Below are 26115 nucleotides of genomic sequence, written 5' to 3' on the forward strand. Positions count from 1 at the left end.
TGGATTTAAAATCAAATTTTATTAATTTTTTTCTTTTTTCTTTGTTTTTCTTTTTTTTTTTATGTTTTCATAATCAATCTCTTTATTCTCAAATACCAAACATGACTAGATAGCACGTTACAATTTTTTTTTTCACATTTTTTTTTTTTTTGAAGTTCTGTTATTTTTTGGAAGCACTTATTCCGAGTACTTTTTAAAAAATAACTTCATTGTGATCAGCTGTTTTCTTTTAAAGTCATTATTATTTTTACAGTTAGAACTTTTTTTCTGAACGTTTTGATTGGTGATATAATAGAAATAAAAAGTAATAACTGAATTGAAAGAAAATGACTTAACAAACCGGTAACATAATCATTTTTAAAATATAGTACAGTTTAGAGGTAGGTAGGTATTATTTGAAAAATGTCGTTTGAAATATAAGTAACATGCCTTAAGAGTTTTAATGATTTTTAAATTGATTTATGAAGGTTTAAGAGCGTTTATGAAGTCATAGCATGGTCATATCAATTTGAGAACTGGTGACGGTAAAATTCTGCCGGTCAAAAACAGACTAAACTTATCTGGATATGCTCAAAAGTTTTTTTAATGGTTTTATCACTGAATTTAAACTTTTTGTTGGGGTTAAACAAAAAGAAGGAACCCATTCTAAAGTTTATAAAATTATTTAAAAGAAAAATTATTTCAATAAATTAAAAAATAATCCTTTTAAAATAAATTATTTCAAAGAGCCATTATTTCAAATAATTTTTGCCTTCCTCTGTTACTTACAGAAAAAAAAAAGTAAATGATCAACCCAAAAACGATTATTTCAAAATTTTTGTCTCATTATCTTGTGCCACACAACTTATTTCTTCAGAATTTGTTTTGTTTTTTTTATAAATATTTACATCTGTACAATTTTCAATTTTAGTGAAAAAAAAAATTCTTTTTTTCAAGTTAAAAGTTAAATTTCAAGAAGTGATTTAGCAATCTAGATTTAAAATACAAAAATACAGATTAAAAAAAAAAAAGAATAAGGTTGAACCACATAAAACTACAATGAATATTTAGCTAAAACATATGTTTGACTTAAGAGTGAAATTTCAAACTTAATACCTTTTTTCTTCGTTACCACAAACACAAATAAACCTCTCGTAAATTTTATTTTTTTAAACTGGTTCAACCCAAGCTTACTGTTTTAGCTGCATTCATATATGCCAGTTCAAACAAATAAACAAAAATCATCCTCTGTAGATCGCTAAAACACGACATAAAAATCAAATACTGAAGAAAAAAAAAAACTTTAAAAGCCTAAACTTACAAACTTTAATTGTATAAATCAATATTATAATTTAATTAATTTTTTAAAAATAATTATCATACAAAACATCTCCCACTTTTTTTGCCTTGACATATTTTTTTTTTTTTAAATATATTTATTTATACTTATTTGTACATAAATAAATGGAATATATACAAAAAAAGTTTTTGTTAGATATATTATAATCCAATTTTATATACATCTGATGATATAATATTCTAGAAATTGAATAAAAAGAAAAATGGAAAAGAAAGAAGCTAGTTTACAGAAGCAATTAATGTTGAAAAAACCTAATAAATATTTCCTAAATATTAAAGACTTTTAAAAAAAAATAATCAGAAAATAATAAAACCTTGAAGATCTGCGTTTTTTAAAAAATCAGAAAGAAAACAAAAGAATGACATAAATGAAAAACAATAATTTTTATGTTTAGGTCACCTTTCCTCTGCACATATCATATCTATACGAAATTATACCTCCCAGAATATAGAGAGAGGTTGTTTATTTGGTTGTCTTTTTTTTTATTTTAAGGCTTACTTCTGGAGAATATTTTGTCTTTTATTCGGTTTTTGAATAATAAATTACTAACTTGGTTAATTGTGAATTATGAAGGAACTAGATTACATAGTGAATACCTCTTTCCCAACTTATTGCCTCCATTTTCCACCAACTTCATTTCAAAGTTTATTTTTTAGGTTCTCCGGTAACTTAAATGGACGAAATTAACTCTTAATAATTACTGTCACCATGTTACTGTTCGTCAAAATATTAAACTTCTATATTGTCAAATAATATGAGGTTAAATCTGCAGATCGTTGATTTTAATTTTAGTTTTCTTATCAAGTCTGAAAGGTTTCAGATATACGTTCTTCATCAGAGATTACTGATTCTTTAGGGTGCTGATCGCTACAATTATTCTAATGAAGCAATGTCTTATGATGGATAAAAATAAAAATCTAGAGAACCCCCAAAAAAGTGTGCTATGTGGTGGATAAGATAAACGAAGTTTATAATTAGAATACCACACAGAGAGAATTGGAGAAGTCTCTCAACTTTTTCAAAACGTTACAATGATTATTTATTAAAGTCATGGTTTATTTGGATGATGACACAAGTTAACTCGGTTAAATCGATGGTAGAAAGGTTTATACGTCATCCGAATTCCTACGCAAACTTCATGGAGTTCAAGTAAATTCAAATGGATCGTACGAAGACTGAAAAGCTGTCCGGGGGCCCACCTGAGCCTGGAACTTCCCAGTCAATAACCATTAGCCCCGAACATGAATATGCTCATTTGAACACAACAATGGTGTTTTCTAAGACTGAATCTGGATAGTGATAGAAACTCTCAAAATGCCATGGTTTTCTGTTATTGTTATTAGAGTGAGATATCAGAAGTGAACAAATTTTATTTCTTTGAAATGACGAGCGATGTCAAGATACGTTTTAAAAAAAATTATTTTATGAACTCCAAAAATTTTAAGAAAATCACGTAGAAAATGTAATGTATTACAAGGTATTAAGTAATCAGAGAACATGAAACATACCATATATTGATTGTAATTGTGAAGATGTTAAGAGAGGAAACTGGCTAGTTGGGCTTGTCACAGATCACAATTACCACACTAAAATTGTTTGTTTTTCTTTTGCTTTCCACAAGTGAGTGAAAATTTTACATACCAATAATAATAATAAAAAAGAGACATTAACTCGAGGAATATTAATTTCAATAGGAAAAACTTGGAAATACTTCTTAAATACATACGAATAAGCTCTTTTCTCAAAACAGAGTCTAAATAGCACATAACAGCGTAGTTCAACTTTTTGTGCTAATTTAACAGTGATGTACTTTTTTTTTATTATTTAAAAAAGTATACTAATTTTAAAAGGATCTTCTGTATAAATATACATTAAGTATATAATATATAAATAAATTATTTGTGGACTAGATTTAAGAAATATTTCTGGAAGTTGAACAAAAAAATGTGATGTCTTTATGATAGAAAAAGGAAAAACTTATAAATTTTGTTTCAATAAAACTTAAATTATTAAAAATATTTCTGCCAAATGCTCACGTTCAATCCAAAATCCCAATTATTTTTTTTTCTGCATTTTGCTTTTTGTTTTTTCCTATAAACTTTCAGACTCACAACTGCCTTTGGCACTACTTTAATACTTAATATACATATACACATATATAATATTGACGGTTAAAATGAAAGAAAAATATATGGCAAAAATTAAGTAATCAAATAATATACAAAGAGTATTTTACCTATAAATATTATAGAATAAATAAAAGGCAATATTCCATTTTAAAACAGTCAAATTTCAATAAGTTTTAAGCAAGAAACTTCAATTGAAGCCTGTAAAGTGGATTAGCTCCTTCATCAGGGATCTTAACATCCTTGCACGCATCAAGAGCTTAACAACACCAAACAGCATTCAATTCTGAAACCCTCACACAATCATCCAATATATTCAAAGCCTACCTGAGATAGTTGATATGGGACATCAATTTGGGTTTAGCGAAATCACAGGCAAACTCTATGTAACTCTAATCCAAGTAGTTAAGCTATCCCTTTGACTAAAATTCGGAGTCTCTGCACCATCAGGCATCCCCTCACATCAAATAACGGAATACATAATAAATAAATGAGTAAATAAAGCTGGCTTGGTAAGGCGATCACTTAATATATCCTGTCTCTTGAGAGGGAAGGAGTGTTTAGGCACCAGCACGTGATTTTCCCAATCTCTTGATTCTCTATCTTAATCTTGGAATGGTTAACAGATACTGAAGGAAAATATATCCTCCCAGAGGGTTAGAAGAATCTAGGGCATCAGAGAATGTTTGTCCCTACAGCCAGCTCCCACAATGTTCCTAGAACTCCCGTAGAGAACCCAAGCGACATTTTGCCACCTAAGTTCCTGTAGGGAGAGTGGTATTACTTGTCAGAAGTGGGGAATAAAATTGATTTATTTATTTGCAACGCAGAATGTCCCCATTAACAAAAACTATATTGTTGGTACTGACGAAAAAAGCTAATGAAATTAAAGGATTTCATCTGTTTGATTTCCAAGATTAATGCATGTCTTATAAAGAGTCTGTAGTGGAGCTTAGAATAAAGGAAGAAGCCAAATTTCTCGCAACTTTCAAGAAGCCAATTTTTTGGAGTGAACTCCCAGGAACTGTGGCGAGGAAGATTTAACAAAATACTATAAACCAGTAGAGATCTGAGGCGACATAGTGTCTTGAGTGAGCACATGCTTCTCAAGCTGGCGGCATTTTCAACTTAGAAGGCCACTGAAAATAAAAGCCGAGTCTACAACGTGATGGCACCTACAGAATCCATTAAAGATAATTCCTCTAGCAGATGGTTAGCGATGACATAATTCAAGAAAGTTTTGAAAGCCTGGATAACGGCATGTAACCTTCCTTTTCTTTCACATCATCTGTTTTTGCATTAAGCACATAAGGTTATCGTCTACAAAAAAAAAAAAAACTTTAATTCACAAGGTTCTATGCAACGAACTAGAGATGAAAAATCTGTTTAAAAAAATAGACTTTAAAACAAAATAAAGTCAAGATGGCGAAACAGTAACAAACGTCTGGTAGCGAATAGTTACGTACTTTTGGGGATATCAATATTCTTGTAGCTTCAATAATTCAGCATTCTGTCTGTTTTTTTTAAAAAAAGCAATCTTAACTTTAATTTGACTGCAGAAAATAATAATAATACACGCTGAAATCTGCGCTGCGTTAAAACCATCGAAATATCCGTTTGAAAAACCTCTCGAGGAGGTTGTAATAAGTGAAGAAGGACTGGTCTTAAAACGATATTATTACCTTTTCTTTACTTTACACATTTCCAATGGTCATTAGCTTAAAATAGATAAAAACTAATTACTTAACAAAATTAAAGTAATTATTAGAAGAGAAAACGATACAATAAGTGAATTCTGTTGAACATTACTCTTTTCTTTTAAGAATATTCTATAAATATTTAGGAATTGATTGATCAAATTGAGCAATAATTGTCTGTTAATTTATTTATTTTGAAGCAGAATTGTGGACAGGACTTTTAAATTAATACAATTAAATTTATAATAAATGCTCTGTGATTCTTTTTAACTAAAATCTAATAAGCAATGGCTAAGTTCTCTAAAAACACTTTATTTGAATCATCTCAATTACTTAGTGTACGTTTTTACTTCCTTTCTGACGAGATTTATTTCATTTAAAAAAAAAGTAAACCATTTTAATTTTCCAAAATACACTCATCACAAAACGAACATGGGTGTTAGAATTGATAAGCAATTAATAAATTTTCTATAATCTTAACTAATTTAAATCTTTCAATAATTTACGAAAAATTAAATTAAAAAAAAAAAAACTAATGTTAAACTAACTTATTGCAAGATAATTTATTTTTTAATGTTGCCTCTTTGTCCTACACTAAATTTTAGTTAATTATTAAAATTAATTATTCGCTAATTTTTTAAATTTTTTAAAGCGTACACTTGTGGAACAATTTTACAAAAAATTAATTATCTGTGAAAATTTTTTTAAGAAAAGCGAAAATTTAAGCTAGATTTGAATTAAAATTCAAGAATTAACTTGAATATCAGAAAATAATTTTAAATATTGAACAGAAGACTATCCCAAAATTTGCTGGACATAGTGGAAAAATGATACAAATTTAATGAAATGTGCACACTTGACTAGTGAAATTTTTCCTTGCATAACTGGAAGCAAAATGGATGAATAGAAATCAAGGCTGAAAATTGGAAATTTAAATTAAGTAATATCTCCTACCCCTCATGACTTTGACCAATAACAGTGCAGTTTACTTACTATTGGCTGTTTTTTCTTCCATTATACTGTTTGAATTATTTAGCTGGATGGAGGTTCCGAAAAATAGTTAATAGAAGTCTGAGATTCTGCTCGTAGATAACAAAGGAATTAGTTTCCTCTTTTTATCAGTAAATAGGATTAAAATGAGGAAGATTTGCGCACGAATGAACGGAATGTTTTTTTTATTCTGATTTTTTGGAAACAGACTGAAGGAAGGTAAGGAAATTGTCAGCAAGTAGTCTGAAAATGATTTGAGTCATTAATTTTGCAGCGTAAACCTTGTCCTAATTTGATAGCTCCTAGAGCCGGCCGGCCCGAAGCCTAAGATTTTAAACCGTACGTTACTACAACGGAAATTACAAGTTAATTTACATGAAGAAAGGGTAATAATGCACCATCGATGTATATCCATCTTGCAGCCCTAATAAAATTCAAGATTAAGTTACGCGATATACAGAAGTTTTGTGGCTCCCATTGTAACGTTGCGTATCAGTTTAATGAGACTTTTAATTTAATAATTTTTTCGTCACGAGAAAAACCAAGTATTGCAGTGTTGATAGCAGTCAAAATTAGACAAAGTGCTATCTATTTATTTATAAATATTTTGAAATTTAGTTCATTAATCATCATCGTTGAAACCAAACATTGAAGTTGGATAAATATTGGAAACCGATTAGAATGAAATAAAAGAAAGATCCTCTGAAGGTGAGATTAACTTTCAGATGCCGGAAATCCAGTTCGAAATTGTTGGAAGCTGTTTTGCTTCAGACGATTTTCAAACCAATAAGAGATTTATTGGAACCAATCATTAATTTTTAGCACCAAAATGTAACGTTTTCAGAATCAATAATTAAGACGGCTGAAATTATTTTTCTTCATAAATAAAATCTTAAAAAGGGGAAAACTCCGTAATTTAAAAATCGTAACTAATTTTGCTTATCATAAAGTATTGTATAGTGTGTATTTAGTAAAGTAATAAAATATTCTCTTTGTCTCAAAGGGCTGATTTTTCGAAAGGAAATGAGGTATACAAAATCAACATGGGAAAAAACCTTAGTGATTAAAAGTTGTAAGAATATTTTGCTTATTTCTTCGTGCTAAGCAAAACTGGACGGAGATAAACAATTTTTTTTGCAAACAGAAAAACAAGAAATCATAACAATGAGTCTTACATTTTCAACATTCAATTCGTGTATTAATTTTCCACTATATTTTGACTTTTACGAAAAAAAGGTGACCCAATATGTAAAGAAAAGTACTACATTTAATGGACCCGAAATTCATGTTTTGCGAAAATTAAACTTTATTGAACTTGGTGATGAATATTATTTATAATTAATAATAATTTTACAAATGTTTAAAAATTATAAATACCAATAATAATGAATAAAATAAAGAAAAAGGGAAAAGATAAACTAAGATAACAAATTCCTCTAATAATTATTACGTTATTTTTATTATTACAATTATCAGGCACAATTATCAAACCATTCCAAGCTATAATGGCGAAAATTTTGATAAATCTAGAAAAGAGTTTTCTTTTGCTTTCTTTTTCAATATTATTTAAAAAAAACAAAAAATCCCTTTATTAAATATTCCACAAATAAGATAATGTTCAGTATTTTTAGAGGGAAATAATGGCGTTTTTTTACCTTATTTTTATTTTTAAAAAGAAAAGAGAAACCCGAGAAATTAGGCCGAATTTATTCTTGTGTTTTATTGTTTCTGAGTTATAAATTTCGAAAAAAAAAATTGAAAAAAATCAATGGACATTAAAGGATAAATTTGGGAACTATATTTTTGAATGGGTACATTAGGACCGGGTATTCAATAACTTTATTAGATAACAGATGGCAAAACCAAATTTTTGTTGACAAAAAGAAAATGTTTGTGAGTTTTTATATTATTATTCTTTCTTTTCTTATTTTTTTTAACTTTTAGTATATATATTATTTATTTAATTTTTTTTAGGCATTTCCAAAAAAACATGCAAGCAAGCTTCGATTATTATTATTATTTTTTAGAGGCAAGCACGATATTACTATCATTATTAAAAATTGTGTGTGAAAGTGACCCAACACAGTGTGTATGATGAGTGTATACAATGTTTTTTTTTCTTTTATGTCTCTTATACATATTGTACTTATGTATAAAGTATAGCACAAATAATTATTATCATTTTTTTTTTTTAACTTACTTTTTTCCTTCTTTTTCTCCTTTAAAATAGTTTCTAATTATTATTGATGTTGATGCCTGGCAGGCCATAACCTCCTCCATGGTTGTGGTGTATATAATCTAGTGTGATGTGGAGATCCAGGCACCGAAGAACTCTCGGACAGCCTACGTGGTGGCGGTTGTGGAGGTGAAGGAGATATATACCTGAAGTCATAAGTTACGAGTTACATTATTAAATTGATGGGTAGGATGTCGTAGGCCCCTACAATAATTGCATTTTATTAAGATTTGAAGATGGGTGTGTCAGTCCACTTGAAATAAACAGCTGAATACGAATACTCTTCTAGTAAGAGAGTTCTCGCTAACTTCTTCAACAAAATGCTAACTTTCTTAAGTCATCTTCGTCCGTAATCCTTCCCTTCTAGGTAGCGAACGTTTTTATCATCGACGTTCCATCAGCGAAATCCTTGAAAAAAAATGGTTCTACCAAGATACTCGAGAACATATTGACTCAAAACAACATATTAAGAAACGAACAGTTTGGTCTTAGACCAAGACTCCAACTCACACCAAAACTCACAAAACTTCCAAGCCTTTAACCACAGTCCGGCGTAAGAGTCGTTTTCTCTGTTTCATCAAGTACAATATACCTCTATTCCTTATCGAACTCCTACATTCATTATCTCTCCCACAGAAAGTCTTTCAATCTCCCTAAACTTTCTTTCAACATCTATTTCAAATCAGCGGCGTTCCTCAAGGTTCTATCCTGTATCCCACCAACCTATTTATCACTAACATTAACCTCTTCCAAGAGTGGAAAATTAAAATAAACCACATCAAAACTCCACATAACTCACGACAAATTTCTTAGACAAGCGTCTGACTGTCCTTGACCTACTAAAATCGACTCACTCAATGAGATATTTCCAGGTCCCTCCTCAACTGAAACACATCCTTACCCCAGATTACCATGTTGACCCACTTGCCGCAAATAACCATCTATGATCCTTCCAATTCACACAGATACCAGCTGCAGGTTTCTGTTCTTCCATTGACTCATCTCCTGCTCTTTCCTAATGTCCCTATCTAAAGAATGTACGAAGATTATAATGTATCACTCTTTACGCTTATGTATGTATGATATGTAAATATTTTTCAATAAAGTTTACATCTATCATTCACCCTTTTAATATATTATCAAAATAAAAATAACAGAAAAACGTAAAATTAAATTTAAATATACATTAACTTTATTTAAGATTTCTGATGAATTCTACATTTATCAAAGCGTAACCTGCCCACCCGACTCTTCCTCCTTAAATGATCATTAAATGGCCTTTGAAGACAAACTGGATTTGTATTTTTATTCTGTGCTCTCTGCCTCTTTTTGGTAAAAGCAACCTATCTGTCCTAAGTACCAGTTACCAAATCCAGTCTGTATTTAAATTCCATTTAATTGAAACTGGCTTTGAATTCGACATAACCAATGAATTCAGATTAGTGTATTTGTGTACAAGGGACAAAGAGAATAAACCAAATATTTAAATTTTAATTACAAATAAATTGAGTTCTAGCTATTTAAATTCTATTGACTGATTGAAATAGTGTTGAAATAGATATTAACCTAAATAATAATGATAATAATTAAGCATTATTTTGTAACTCACCTTCTATTAAGGATTGGCGATGCAGCGGAAAGATCCCCCATTTCTATGTTTCGCCGGTTGAGCAAGGGAGAAGAATTTCTATTAATTCTAGGCGGAGGTTCCGGTGAGGAAGACCCTCCATCTAAACTGCCAGCGTGTCCACTGCCTCCGCTACTTCCGCCACCTGCACAACTAGTCAGTCGCATTTTCAAGTAGGAGCTTAATTTTCTTCGACTGTTGCCGCTGCCACCATTAATTTCATCGCCTCCACATTTAGCACTCCCATTGTAACTGAGCTGACGGCACGGTGATACAGATGTCGATCTAAACACCGGTAAATAATAATTAAAATAAGTTCAAAAATCAAGAAAACAGTGGGCCAGTCTTCAGTCAACCTCAAGTGTTCAATCTAACTTCTACATTGTCATCAAACTGGGAATTTTCACAAATTATTAAATTATCTTTGGTACTGTATACGCTAAAAGAGCGTACTGTACTAGTGATTCAGTAGACGGTGGAAAAATTCTTTAAAGAAACTAAACAAGATATTCACACTTCCCTCCAGACAATTAGCTTCGAAATTTGATATTTTGTAGGTAATTCTCAATATCATGAAGCTTGGAACTACGTTTAATTCAGAGAATTCTTCAGAGAAAAGCTCCAAGAACTGTTCTCATATTTATTATCCTAGAAAAATAAAATCTAGGAATTTACATTTCCAATAACATAAATCCCTTGAGCCTGACTTGCACGTATAATTGATTAAACAAATTTAATCCTCTTTGTTATGTATTTATGAGGGGAAACATTTCAAATTTAATTGATACTTTGATGAGAAATTGAACAAAATTAACAATTGAAACAAAAGTATTCACTAGAAGTGGGAAAACTGGTTGGCCTTAATTAAACCAAAACATTTTGAGAGGAACGGATCACGTCCTCTTGCATCCAATAAGACTAAGTAAAAGCTGTTATAATTAATAAAGAAATAGTTTCTTTATTTACACTAAGAAATTAAATGAGATAAGGAAACAAACAAAATACCACACTGTACCTGTACCTATGCCTATGCTGATTCTGTTGGTGATAAAACCTCTGTAAAAGCAAAGGGCTGGTATTGCCTCCTCCGTCGTAATTACCACCACCTTCAGGACCTCCTCCATTCAACTGACGTCTGACTGGTATTGGAGAATTCATCCTAAAATATTCACGGATCAAAAAATAGTTATTAAAAAAAAAAAATGTACAGGTAATTAAACTATTAGAATTATTTGTTCGGCCGACTAACCTAAATTGTGATAAGGCGGGATGTTGAGGCAGATTGTGTGGCGCAAACGGTCCAGAAGTAGCATCAGAAAGAGATCTGTGATGATGAGATGAAGGAGCTGTACTGGTATTCCTAGAATTTAAAAAAGTACGGCTTTACTTTATATTGAACAGAATCTAACTTCAGTCGACGAGTTTTTCACATCAAAATTTTTCAAATTTCTCGCTCAATGCTATTCTGAAGAACCCTTAACTTTCTTTTTATATATTTTGGATTAAGGCTAAGCCTGGATTTAATTTATTGGCTACTACACGCTATTATGACTTTAAAAGATTATTATCATAGAGTGCTGGAGTTACAAGAAGCAGCTGAGCTCTCTATGAGTTCTTTTGTATAGAGTTATAGTTTTAGGATAATACGTAGGTGCCTCTTGGGAGGACACTGATCATCCAGCACTTTCAAATTGGACGATCCCTGGAGCTTATGAAAAGGGAAGGTTTCTCCTACTAGAACGAGGGACATATGTCTCTTTTGACTTAAACACCTAGTCTGTTCTATTTTCTAATCTAATCTACATTCAATAATTCTTTCTAAAGACGTGGCCTTAAATACCTACATTTTTTGTCCAGTCATAAAATTATAATTCTGCCTTGAATTAGGTATTATTTATGCTCGGACCGAAAAAGTTCAATTCCAACCATCACTAATGTTTTAAAAATTGTCTAGAATTTTTTCTTTAAATAAAACTTCGATTAAAAAAAAAAAAAAAACGTGAAATCTACCTGTGTATTGGTGAAGGCGAAGATGGAGTACATCGCGCATACCAGGACGCCACATCCACATTTTCTTCCATGTACTTCCGGAGGAAACTATGTTCTAGTAATTTCCGATATTTAGGCCGAACATGATAATCTTTTGAGAGGCTGGAAAGTAAGCAAGAAATAAAACAATCAAATAATTAAGTAATCAGTTGAAATAATTATGGCAGAAAGTGACTCTCTACTCTTCTAACTAGATCTCGTAAAGCAGGTTTTGAAGAAGGTAACAAATTCAAAAGTGGTAAGAATAACATCTAAATGTACCTAGAAGAGCTTTGGAAAGCACACAGCTAGATTCCGATCATTACCCAACAAACAATAAGTAGTGACGAAGAAAGGCATAAATTGGATACTGTAGCTAAGAAAATAATCATCGTCAGCATGTGAATGCTCGGACACGATAAACAAATTTCAGTTCTGCCCGAATATAATAACTGCAGAGGAGCACAAAAAGGAGATATCCAGTGAGTACTCAGTAACCGCAATCGCAATACCTTTTCTTATTAGATGAATAAGAAAACGAAAATGAATTTATCTCTGTTTGTTTGTTTTTTTAATAATTTAAAACAATAAATTTGTTTCACAATTTAACAAAAAGATCGGTGAAAACATTATTGCTTTTCACAGAGCAGGCCACATAATAATGTTAACGATAGTTCCACTATCCACTTCATTTCTATGCTCCCATTGGAAAAAAAGAATCCAAGTACAAGATATAAGAAAATTTAGGAAAAATACTTTCAGATAAGTTTAGAAAAGAGTGATTTTAAAAACATTAAGAATAACGGCCATGATACATATAGTATGAACTTACCAACACTTAACAAAATCTCTAAAATGTGGTGTAAAATCATTTCCTTCTGGTAATGATGGAGGGTCATCCTGTAATACTCTAGAAAGCACTTCAAAATCTGATTTACAATCCGGATATGGAAATTTACCAGTAGCCAACTCCACTAGGGTAATTCCTAAGGACCATACATCAGCTCTGATATCATAATCAGGTCTTTGAGGATCCGGTGGGCTAATACGTTCAGGCTGTGAAGGAAAAAAAAATACTATGATCTTTTTCAAATTAAATTAAAGAAAAAATCAAATCAACAACAATCAACTGTTAATAAATGTTTAAAACATTGTTTCCAATTACTCACAGCAAGATATGCAGTACAACCAGCGTTTTTTGTATTAGCTTTTGAATTGACTAAATGGCCAGAAATACCAAAATCGCATAGTTTGACATTTCCTCTATTATCGAGAAGTATGTTTGAAGGTTTTACATCTCTGTGGATGACACCGTGTGACTCTTTTAGATAATGTAAAGCTCTAACAGTCTGCAAATAGATATTTTACTAAAATTAATAAACTTATCAATTTTAATTTATTTGGAGAAAATAAATAATATAATCAATAAAAAATCTATACATACAGCAAGTGATACTTTTCCAATGACTGGTTCTGGAATCGGAGTTGTGAGCCTTTTTAACAGTTTATCAAAACAAGTGGACATAAGCTCCATACAAATCCATACTTCGCTATCAGTGATAAAACATCCCAAACATTGGACTATATAAGGGCAATCGTATGATTTAAGTACAACTTCTAGATCCATGGCTATTCTCTTATTTTCTTCTGGATTTCCGCTTCTGCGCATTTGCTAAAAAAGAAAAAGATTGATTTTAATAAAATGAAATTGCTGGAAAAAATAATCACGGAAAAATATCAATAAACATTTAAAATGCCACAAGTAAATAAGATTGGGGAAAGGTAAAAGGTATTGAAAGATAATATTTGGCTATATTTATTCTAGTTAATGTTTTGCCGCACTGCTTTGGTTTTAACAATGCAAATAAATATTTTTACATAAAAATTTAGTTGCTAGTAAGTATTAATGCATCGTCGCGTTGTTTTGGTACTGGCAACGCAGTGTAACCATATGTGGTTTGGTGGGTCATCTTTGAGAACACTACCCGCAACACAAAAACCCTTCAACGCTTAAAAAGCAGTAAGTAATAAACTATGCATTGAAGTCATCTTCCAGTAGGGAAAAGAATGATTAGACCAAAGCAGGAAACTTCCAAAGAAAAAAAAGATAAGAAATTAATTCAAACACACCTTAAAGGCCAAGCCTTCTTCACTAAAAAAATTTACATTATATCAACATCAAATCTACAATGAAAAAAAAATAGCAACTTAGATATCATGCTAGTCAAAATAAAAAAATTGATATTACCTTAACTGCTATAATCTCTTGACTAGGGACGTGTAACATTTTGAAGACATGACCTGATGTTCCAAAACCTAGTTCTCCCAACTCTTTTAGATCACTCATTTCACTTTGGTATCGCTATTTTAACAAAATAATGAAATCACGGTTAAAACAGTTTTTGCAGCGTACGACACATTGATTGGAAAATAACAGATCACAAAATTATTTTTTTTTTTTTTTTTTTGCGCATCAACAGCTGAGGTCATTAGCGCCCGGAGCTTTTTCCAGTGCACTGCCGGCCTCCGGACAGTGTTCTCTCGTTACAGACAACACTGTCCATCACCGGACAGTGAGCTGTAAGAAGCTCCTAGGAAGAGAAAATCTAAGGGTCAGCTGCTGGATTCGAACCCGGGACCTCCGCGTGGGAGTCCAGTATGCTAACCTCATAGCTAATCCCTTCCCTCACAAAATTATTAAAAGAACTTTTAAATACCAAATTATTCATGCTATACTAAACAATGCAGACTGTTTACTTACAACTCCATTGATGTGTAAAATGCCCGACAGTTTCATTATTTCTTTAAGTTTTCTTTCGATAACACTGTTGTCTGGTGTTTTTGGTTGGACTAGGATGGTTCCAGGCAAATCAAAATTGTGCCCACGACTCCTTGTCGGAGTACCCATATCACCAACTGAGGCACAACAGTTAATAGTTGTTAACAATTAATATATATAATAAAAATACAAGCAATATATGACTATATTTAAACAGAATAGAATAATCAACGCTAAAAATGCTGGAGATTAAAAGTCAATCACACTGTACAAATTATTTAAGAAATGAAATTATATATTCCACTTTTTTACGTAACGTTATTTCATTTACAAAACATGAATTTGAAGGAAGAAGTTGAATTGATTAAATGTATTTAGAAAGAGTTAAACGTCATACCAGTTCTTTACACTAAAACAGCTTAATTGCACACATGTATCATAAAAAGTACTTAACCCTTCAATTTAACATCCAAATCTGTATAAACTTATTCTAAGATTATCTTTACTATTAAAAATTTAAAGATAATCAAGTTTCTTCTACTATTTTTACCTACATTGCAAAGAAAATTCAGAAAATGAGAGTGTCCGTTTCAATAAATGGTAAAATATAAGTTTCTAAAAGAATGTGTTCTTACAATCAACATAATTGCGTGGAATTAGGACAGAATGCTGTTAAAAGTTTTAATCAATTTTGATTTAGCACAATTCACAAAAAATACGACGAAAATTGAATGGTTTTAAGCAATAAAAAATGTATGATACGCTGCTTTCTGAAACAGCTAATGGACTTAATAGTACTTTTCGTTTAGTTTTACTTATTTACTGCTTCAAAAGTAGCCATAATAACAGTACAACATATAAAAATACAAAGCGGGCTAACGAAGTAAAAAATAAATAATTAACTTCTAGTTATTGAAAAAAAATGTTAAGGTTAGTTTCAACTTACGTTCTCTTGGTCTTCTACAATTACCATTTTTCGGACTTGACAAACTAAAAGGTGTTTCTCTAGTTACATTTTCACTTTCTTTAATGTCACTTTGGGAAGGGATATGTACTTGCATATTTAAAACATCGCTTTCTAAATAAGAACTTGCCATTACGATATTGATAAAAGTTTACTTCTGGAACCCACCGCCATTCTTATCAAGGCCTGTATAACAATGTTGCAGATACCGCTGCCTAGTGGCCCCTTTACTAAATCTTTTAAATTATTTCGTTTATTTTTAAAACATTGTTTACGTTCAACTTAATAACGAAGACTTAAATTATTTGAGATTTTATTACAGTTATAGATACACTTATCTAATATATTATTTAGAAAAATGAGTAAAATATACCATGCCTTCTTTACTATCGCTGACTGTCCTTCCACTTCCATTCGCATTCGCTCTAAAGTGTGGAATTCCTTGACACCCTTTAAAAACATTTTGTTTAGGGAAGGATGGAACCGTAAGAGCTATTACGAGATTCCACTGTCAAAAAGACGAATGTGGCATTCAACTGTACAGAGGGAAGATTCATTTTGTTTTAATTGCATCAAACAATCACGACTGTGTTGTATTGTATACCATCGGTTATTTATAGCAATAAATAAATAAATAAAATAAAACACAATAATAAGAAATGCATTCTTTATTTCTGCATATGTCTAAATTGAATCCCCAAAAAAATAAATCTGACCAGTTAATCATTAGGCAATCTAAAAAAAATTACCAGCATTGGGAAATTTGTATACCTAATAAATAAAATAACTCATTTTATGTCCGGCCTTGAATATTTTAAAAATAAAACTCCACAAAAATCAATACTCCTTGTGTTTTTTCGAGATAACTGTAACACCCTAGATGCTAAAAATAATTTTGTTTTTTTTTAAGACGAAAAATGGGACATCTCCCTAATAACTAATTTAAGACATTCTTTCTTATGATTTCGTCCCGTTATGTTAAAGATAGCTAGATTGGAATTTATTCAACCAATTTAGTAATATGGTACAATTAATTCAATCAAAGTTGTGAAAGATTATTTAGATACGAGTCAAAGTATAAACCTTTTAAAAAAATCAAATAATTTAATTATTGTAATTGATTTATCCATAAATTATTGTTCATTAATTACGAGGTGAATTTCATGCAAGGATATTTTCTTAAAGAAAATAGAAGGGAAAATGCCAGGCAAACTACTATAAGTAAAGTTTCGGCTAGATTAAGTTAATTCTGTTGTAGCATTAAAACGTTTGAGCTTTGGTTCCTCACGTAGACGTTTATTAATATTGACATGGACGCACCCAGAATTTTTTATAGAGGAAGTTTTGGTTTAAGAGGTAGTTGCAAAGCTTTTTCATTTTAAAACTATTCTTTTACTAAGGTACAACACAATCATTTTCTTAATGTATCTGAGAACATGATTCCAAAATAATTTAGGCAACGTGATCTCTGTAAGCTACTAAATAAACATTAATAATTGACTGTCATTAATAAGTAATTATTTTTAAGCTTATGACTCTGTATTGTCCTCGGGAAGCTCCAAAAAAAACAAAAAACTAAACACGAAACAAAACAAAACAATGAGAGCCGAGGTTTACGGCCAAATACGAGTAATAATATATCGGTAAGAAAAATTGGCGAGTTTTTCGGACAGAACAATTGCATTGCAATACATTAGGGTTGATAATGTCTGAACAGAAGTATAATCAATTCTAGAGTACTAATTTTCTCAGATAACCATTCATCTCTCCTTCGAAGTTAATTCCAGGCAAAAACTTATTTTATTTTTTTTTCTTTTTATGCACAATACATCTTATAGTATAGCTGGGCAACCTGGATGGACATTTTGATGAATATTGCTAAGTATTATCTGGAAGACTTAGACAGAGGAAATGTATTTTTCTTCAGGAAACGTACAAACTCTGAAGTAATCTAAGTACAGTTTTTTTTTCTACTAAATTGGACCTAAATAGGAAATAAATGGAATGAACTCAGGTACAGCATCTTTCACATCTTTGGAATGACTCGAGTGGAACTACAATCTATACACCGAAAGGGAGACTGATTACTAAGGGCGAGTCGTATCATATCTTCTCATAAACATAACCATAAAATACATGATGTTAATAACGGTTCATTTACACACTCTTACTTAGGAAAAAGCTATTCTCAATAGAAGAGCAAATCTAAACATTCGTAAATTACTGGTTGAATTACAACGTATTGAAAATGAATTTAGTTTTATGATTTACATTATTTTACTAGTCTTTCCAAAGTTAGAAGAAACAAACAAAACTAAATTTTAAGAGAGCGTGTTTATAATCTGAATCATTAGGGAGTCATTTAAGGCAGAATAGATTTTTTTTTTTTGCAAAGAATATTTTAAAATAAAGAAATATATTTAAAGGAATATCTGTTGGAGAAGCTGTGTCAAGCTTGTCTTTTGGCATCGAAATACGTTCCAACCTCTCAGACAATGAGCAAGATTGTGAAACATTTTACAATAGTTTAGAGAAGATCAAGATCAATTGTTGGGAAGTTGTAAGTAACGGCGTCTAGTTCTGGGAAATAGGTAAACGTAACCACAAGAATTTGAGATTCGTACGATTTTTTTTCAGGAATATCAGTTTAAAATAATAAGTTCGTATTTTAAAAAGAGAAGAAGTGTGAGATAGGCGTGGGAATCATCTGATTTAAAATGTTAAAATGAAATAGATTATATACCTAGTAACAAAAGATGTAGACATAACAAGAACCTTTTAATTTAAAATGTTTCATTTCTTTTTTTCATACTTACTTTAATGAACAATAAAAAAAATAGAGGTTCTTCTTAAATCTTCTGTTTTCATCCAATCTAACATCTTAGAGAGATGTACACAGTCCGTTAAATAATTATTTTAAGTTTATGACTCTGTAATGTTTTCGAACGTTTCCAAGCTCGAAGAAAGGAAAAGATAAACGGATTGAACAACACAGGTGAAGGGCTAATCCAAGTCCAAGATAGCTCAGAAAACCTTGGAAAATTGGCCACTTATTCATTCAGACGTACGAGCTAATTAAGTTTTTTTTTTATTCGATGAGTGTTGATCAGGGAGCCCGAGCGTTCAACACAAATAGGAAATGATACGACAATTTTGATATAACCCGAGAGGGTTGCTACGCAACCTCAAGAAAAGCCAATTTCAGTCAGGCAAAATTTCTGAAAATTACGTTATTATCACTCACCTAAGCTTAATAAAAAGCGTTACTTTAGCCTAGATGACAGTTTATACGGGCGATCGTTGGCCTCTTCAGGGTATATTCCACACTATATAAACACTTGCATTTCAAGGGTCAGCAAGAGGTCTAAAGCAAGTATGCTGGGTTTAAAATTACTCAAGGACATTTAATTCTTACTAACTTTAGAAGGACGTCTAACTCCACTTCTCCGCTAGAAATGCCATAAAAACTTATCTTCTAGAAAAATGATTCAAATATCAAAGGAACAGAGAGAGAATCATAGAAGCTACTTTCGGAAAAATCTCAAAAAAGGGAAAGATCCACTCAGTTTCCCGGTGTAGGGGTTTTCTTCAAACTTGCAATGCTTTTCTCTTTAAATGTTTATAAATGACAATGGAACATTAAAATGATACTTTGAAGGAAAACCAACTACCTCTCAACCAAATGTGCCTTTCATTTAATTTTCCTGAAAATGTTTCAACTCCATTGGATGTTTGGCCGATGATGATATATACTGTTGCATTGGTTGGGGTCAAAAAATAAAAATTCTTTCAAAATAAATATATTGGTTCGACTTTTCCAACACTCTATGTTCCCTTTTGCCCAAGTACTGGAGTGGAGAACCTACATTAAATATTATTTGAAGTGGGAACCCAAAATCGAAAAATTGCATTTCTTTTTTCAACTAGTAGGTAGTACAAGTATTTAATTAATCAATTTCGATATTTGCATCATTGAACACGAATGACATCAGTGTACGCATTTTTTTTTAAATAAAGTAGTTACTATTATCAATTGAACCCATCAATCGCAGACGCCCTAGATTGCAATGTTTAGAAAACCAATGAGGTCTGGGTATTAGATCAGCAGTTGGCCTCAAGTAGAGCTGCTACTTTTGTACATTGTGAATTTCACAACTAAAGAGCAGTATTACTATAATAACTAACGAATACTGGAATGAGTTATGAAATTTCAACAAACATGGAGGCACTAATCAGATTGGGAATTAATCGCTATCATTTTATCAAATATTAAAACTTCTTTTCTTTTTAAAGTATTCTTTACTTTTTATTAGTTATAGAAGTTCATAAACTGTTTCAAATGCTGACGTGAGTTATGCAAGGTCTTCTAAAATTTCTTCATCAGTGGATTAATACAGAATATTTTTAGACTAAGGTAATAATTACTATAAAACTAAGATTAAGAATTAAAGAAAAAAAGGCAAATCTGAATTTTAAAAAAACATGCGATTATCCACCAAATTGAGAGGAATCTTCTTTTGGGATTCTGATAGCTACAGATGGAGTTAGTTGCAGATGAACTAGTTTTAATAGCAAATTCCAAGGCAAAACTTGAACGTAACGTTTGCGTAGAAGATCTAGAAAAGAGAAATAAAACAGTCAGCCTATAAACAAAACAAAGCAAATATTAATGAAACTATGATAGTGAGTAAAACAGAATAGAGAAGTATGATAAGGATAAAAAGGGAAACCATGTAGAAGTCTATAAATATTTCGTAGTTTTTATCTAAATATATATATATATTTTTTTTAGAACAATCCGTTTTAAGGCAGTTCTGAGGAGCGATAGGAATAGAATTTTCTCTAATGTCTCTTTCTTGTTAAGTGAGAGTGAGAATTAGATAAGTTTTGAAATTTCGAATTTGATGAATAGACTAGAGCTTTAAGAATTATTGTAGAAAGGAAAAGTGTATGAGTTTTCCATCAGATTTTTTTTGGCTGGCAAAATTATTTCACGGGTAATGTTTGAGAGGCTGAAATAAATTTAAATAGAATAATTTTTATATTTTCTTAGTTGTGAGTAAGAGAAAGTTTTCCGATTAAAAGAAAAATTTTCTCGATCGTGTTTACAACGGACGTATCTGTTTCGAGATCCCTTGAGTTTATATGTATGTGTTTCAAACATCCGTTTTAGAAACGTTACATTGCAGGAAAGTCAAAATTAAGGTTAGTTTGAGTACATCAACAGGACTTGATGAAACAAATATCACATTTAGTTCTATAATCCATTACTAAGTGTTGATTATTTAAAGGATGTCGCGCCATCTTTCTCTGTGGAAAGCGGCGGTCCGCTGATCTCTAAAAACCTAAGAGTTTGTCATAGCTGCCAAGGGTTCAGATCACATGATCCCCTCATCTGAGCCTCGGCTGTCTTACTTTGCGGACATGTTACAACTTGGTATGCGCACTTTTCCATTCTGAGGATATGGTCTGCTGCCTTCAACACATCCAGTTACTCTTACAGTACCCACTTTTCTTCATTATTACGCCTTTTACCAACTATCACCTCCGCAAGATTGGTCCATATGTCAATCTAACGTTAACGATCTCAATTTATCTACAGAAAGTAGCACATTACTGAATGGTTTTTCTTTTTTGAAAACGTTTCTTTCTTGAACTTCGTTCCCTCATTTCTCACACGTAGTTTTGCAACTTTCATTTGTGTCATACATTTTCATTCGACAAGTGGAACTTCTTGGTGAGGGTGGGTTTTCCACAGAGTGTTTTTTTACGAATGAATCATAGCACTATTATTCTTACAAGAAGAGTTAAATTTTTCCCACAAGTGGTAAGAAAGGATGAAGCCTGGGTTGAACAATATATTAGTTACAAATAAAATTAAAAAAATTCTATATTTATGACACAAACTACTAATACAGTCAGCAAAATATAAGCTTTGTTTAATCACTTCAAAAAGAAAGCAAGTTTATTGACACTTTCTGATGGCTATTCATTTGAATGAAAGGAACGGAAAACATTACAGTTAGGACATTCAAGCAACAATACTATCTTAAGCCTGCCTGCATGCCATACATGGTTATAACGAGATAATGTAATTGTAAAAAACAAATAATAGTCTATTTATCTTAAAGATAAATTCCTTGTTGCTGACGTCAAAAAGTAAGAATTGCATGCGTCATAATAATGGTAAGCTTAAAGCTTGGCAGAAAGAAATACAAGGTTATCTGAAGGTATTGTGTAATTTTTTTTAAGCCTTAAACCAAAAAAGAGAATAAAATAATATAAAATTTGAAAATAATCATATGTTTACTTTCTCTTACACTTCAGAAATTCTTTGTTAACTTAGATTAACGCGATACCACGATTATAACAAAAATATTTAGTTGATAGCTATATCGGGGTGTGCCCCAAAACTTTCCACCGTATCCTAGTATATAAGTAAATGCACTCATACAAGGAAATCAACTTGCAATCTAACAAACTGATCCTTAGGATGAAAAAATAATTGCCATTTGAGTCGTGATACATTTATTCTGCCGAGCTTTCGACCTAGGGATTAGGTCATCTTCAGGGCTAGTTTACAAAGTAATACGAGTCGTATTTTACATTATAGGGTTGGTGTGTCTTCTGTCTTGTCTGTTCATGGACATGTCCCTAGGTCGAAAGCTCGGCAGAATAAATGTATCATGACTGAAATGGCAATTATTTTTTCATCCTATTGAAACTATGAATCAGTCACCAAAAATAATGAACAGCAAACTGATCCATCCAACTTCAATAAAATCAATCTTCAACAAGTTTCATCTCAGCTCTTATTCCACCATCATCTGCTCGTTCATAATCTTCTACATATTCATTTCTTATCACTACTATTCATCGTATCATTTTCAAAATAATCAGTTCGATTAGTGTAATATTTATTTCTTACGCCATGTAAGTTATCCTCTGTATACTTGGTTTATCTTTATAGTTAAATATAACTATAAATAAACATCTTTTTCCTACCACCAAGACTCATCGCACTTCCGTAAAAATTCGCGAAGAATGATTCCCATAACGTTAGTCAAAAAACATTCAGCTAAAAAAAAATGGAACCAAATTTTTATCTTATACAGAAAGTCTAATTGTGCAGAGCATATTTATCTGAAATTAATGACCATTAAAGTGTTAAATATAGTCTTTAATAAGATAATTATATTGTTAAGAGAGATTTTCGACTGACTGTTGTCTACATGTCCGTAGGCGGTATAAACACAAACCATGGCAAATCTCTCTGCGTAATGTTGTGTAACAATTCTACTCGACTATAGGCACCAGTTCTGCTTTAACCTACTCTTCTATTATGTAAAGAGATCTTATTAATCCGTATGCCAAATATCCACTTTCTCCTATGACTTACAAGAGAAAGTGTAGGCATATAGATTCTTAGTTGCACAAAATTGCAGTAAGCATACATCCTGAGAGGGTATTTATACATGCAGGAGTTTATAGTGCTTGGGAGTGAAATATCCTTATTGTGGCTTGCCTCTCTTCTCAGGACATTCCTAACTCAAATCCAAGGATTTAGAAAGACGGAATTTTGGAGCTTATCTTCTCACCCTTACTAAGAACCCCATTTCTACATAGTTTCCTTGGAAAATGTTAGAATTAAAAGTAATAGACCTAAGTAGGGAAGCGATGAGCTAAGCAATTAGCGTTCTAGATTCTGTCACGCAGATCTCGGGTTCGAATTCAGCTATAAGCCCCTTAGAATTTCTATTTCTGGGAGGTTCTTACAGCTCACTGACTGTAACGAGAGAACACTGTACGGAAAAAAATAGTCCTACGTATTTATAGTAATTGTCGACAAATTTTGAAGAAATTCATGGAAAAAATGCTAAAAATGCAAAAAAAATTAAAAACTTTTTAGGTACAGGTGAGACATATTAACATATTTTATTTCCTTTATATGTCAGGCCACATTACGGCAGCATTACCCATAATGAGTCTGTACCTTTACTGAAATAGAACTTCTTATCTCTCAAAAGCGCCCATAAATGATTTTTTACAGGCAAAATGTTTTACATTTAAATTTTAGGTCAATATGTAAGCTAATTGGTGTACTGTAATGAAAATTTTTAATGCTGTTTTCGATTTAAAAAAAAAGAAGAAAAATGAATCGATTCGGTAAAGACCAGTATACGAAATGTAATAAGTATACTCGTAAATGAGAAACTCAGTGGTTTTCCGTGTTTAAGTAATGGTGAGTACACCACTTCCACAAGGCAGACAGAACAATGTGTAAAACATTTTCACTGTCTCAGAAAACTGCAAAACAGATATTGCCGCTGAAAACATATTATCACGATACTTTCCCACGAGTATTAAGAGATAGTAAAAATGAATAAATAAATAACTAGGTCAAATGATCTATTTCATCAGAAAATTAAAATATAATAAATAATAAATAAAAAAACGAACAAAAAGATCAGAGAATTAATGCATATAAATTATTTAACCATCTCTTATAAAATAGTTTATTGAATGACTTAACTATGAATAGATAGATAAGTTGGGAAGGTTTGCGCGAGAAAGGTCGTCAGGTTAATGTTATACTCTCAGTCTCTCATTACTGTGAATGTATAAAAGTTCAAGGCATGCGATTTTTTAGTCAACCTGTTTTTTCAAATATTTTCTATTTTAGAGTTTTTTTTTGGGGGGGGGCAAATTTTTTCTCCCCTTCTTATTGCTGTATGATCTGCTATGATGCAAATCTTGTCCTAGCCATAATAAATACAAAAATCAAGAGCACCAAATCATGTACTTTCCGCAAAACCTACCTTGGAACTTTGTGCAACAAATACGACGTATTTTTGGACTGAATGATTAGTAACAATAATAGGAAACCTATAGAAAGTGTGTGGATAAGGCTGAGTCCTCAAACGCTTCCTAACGCACAAAACATAAAAAAAAAATAAGGATGGTACTCAGAGTCAGCAGTCATCCACGAAACATTTTTAGAAATTCTGTTAAACCATCAATACTGATAAATAATTGAAGAAATCTAGGAAATGAAGCTGTTATTACCATTAATAAAGGCCTGATTTGATAATGCCTGCCCACATGATAATCACCGTTCAGTAACTGAATGAATTGAAGATGAAAGCTCTGGCACAACCATTATACTGCCAAGACCTCTTATCCAACAATTTCAAGAAACTGTCTTACTGGTAGAAACTTGAAATCGCTGAAAACAGGCTTAAAACTGCATTCATCGAATTCATTGAAACCCGGGGACCCAATTCAAACCCTTTAGGGTTAAATCGACTTGTTTCTGGTTTATTTTTATTTCAATTTCATTGAACTATATGAGTTACGTACAATTTTAATGCACATCCTCTGAAATCTTCAAAACTTTACTTTTAACCTAACAAAAAGACAGTACCGGTTCGTTCAGTACAAAAGGTAGTAACAAATTGGAACTATATTTAGACCCGATCTCCCACTTGAAAACAATATCGGCTCAAGAGCTTAGTTATCTTGATAGAGACAATAGGCGGAGCACTACATGCTAAATGCTAACGAATTCATAGCTGATATGAATAGAAATTATAACTTTTACAACAATGAGTACTACATATAAACTTATATATACACTTGCGTATATACTTATATATATAGTGTTTAAAGGTTGCGTAATAGGTCATAGTTAAGTAATTCACTCACCATATGAATGTACTTTACACATATGATGAGACAGACAGATTTGGTCACGCTATTTCCTTCAATCTCGGTCTTTTAGCAGCACATTTCATTCTTATTATTGAAGAAATGTTAGCAACATACTTAATTGAATTTTCCTAAAAAAATAAATCAAGTAAATTTATAGATCGCAATATTGTGACAGGAGAATAAGCTTAGAGAATTAAATAAGTCATAAATCCATTCAGTAGTCGCACCTCCGGTGAAGAAACTTCGGCCAACATCTCAGTATCGGAAGTGATAAAATAGTACCAAAGGAACTTCGTCTTAGAGCTTTCAGCAAAGCTTTTGATATATTCTGTTAAGACACAATGAAACCAAGCACAAATGTTTCTTATCTTTCGTAATCATTGAACCTCCAAACATGTATTCCGACGAAAACTTAATTTGGGAAATTTGATCTCATCGCAATACTTCCTTCTTGAGAAGCTTTGCTTCCCCTTTAAAATGTGTACCATATCGGTCCTTGATGTATTCTGCTAATACAGAAGCTTTGCTTCTCGTTAAAATGTGTACCTCATCGGTCCTTGATGTGTTCTTCACATTCACATACAGAGTAGTGATGGGCTATTTGAGCGGACTCGTTCC

The 26115-nt window shown here is 31.5% G+C and overlaps 1 protein-coding gene across 5 annotated transcripts; it reads right to left on the bottom strand.

The window, feature by feature from the left end:
• On the bottom strand, positions 1–26105 carry LOC141453125 (dual specificity mitogen-activated protein kinase kinase 7-like). Of its 5 annotated transcripts, none has more exons than XM_074125899.1 (12): positions 15769–15992; positions 14805–14959; positions 14292–14405; positions 13488–13715; positions 13213–13392; positions 12876–13099; positions 12026–12166; positions 11265–11375; positions 11031–11174; positions 9998–10300; positions 8353–8534; positions 1–4785 (listed from the first exon to the last, which is right to left on the bottom strand). In XM_074125899.1, exons 1-11 carry the CDS (start codon positions 15917–15919, stop codon positions 8393–8395), a joined length of 1893 nt encoding a protein of 630 aa, XP_073982000.1. In that variant the 5' UTR covers positions 15920–15992; the 3' UTR covers positions 1–4785; positions 8353–8392. The 5 variants fall into 5 exon arrangements, with proteins under 5 accessions (XP_073982000.1, XP_073981990.1, XP_073982026.1 ...); XM_074125925.1 differs by lacking the exons at positions 1–4785; positions 15769–15992 and adding exons at positions 25492–25625; positions 25725–26105 and having other exon boundaries at positions 8379–8534; positions 11037–11174; XM_074125914.1 differs by lacking the exons at positions 1–4785; positions 15769–15992 and adding exons at positions 25492–25625; positions 25725–26105 and having other exon boundaries at positions 8379–8534.
• Between the last annotated feature and the right edge of the window lie 10 nt (positions 26106–26115).

The sequence above is a fragment of the Rhodnius prolixus genome, unplaced genomic scaffold (genome assembly GCF_049639745.1).
Source record: "Rhodnius prolixus isolate KJV_2025 unplaced genomic scaffold, Rpr scaffold_1, whole genome shotgun sequence".
In the NCBI taxonomy this organism is placed as follows: Eukaryota; Metazoa; Arthropoda; class Insecta; order Hemiptera; family Reduviidae; genus Rhodnius; species Rhodnius prolixus.

What these genes read in the sequence shown, in the direction of transcription:
- LOC141453125 (XM_074125899.1), bottom strand. Translation starts at nt 15,919, where the DNA reads ATGGCAAGTTCTTATTTAGAAAGCGATGTTTTAAATATGCAAGTACAT. An exon ending in TTGGAAAAGTATCACTTGCT is followed by an intron (nt 13,393 to 13,487) that starts GTATGTATAGAT and finishes ATCTATTTGCAG; the next exon opens with ACTGTTAGAGCTTTACATTA. An exon ending in AGAGATTTTGTTAAGTGTTG is followed by an intron (nt 12,167 to 12,875) that starts GTAAGTTCATAC and finishes CTTACTTTCCAG; the next exon opens with CCTCTCAAAAGATTATCATG.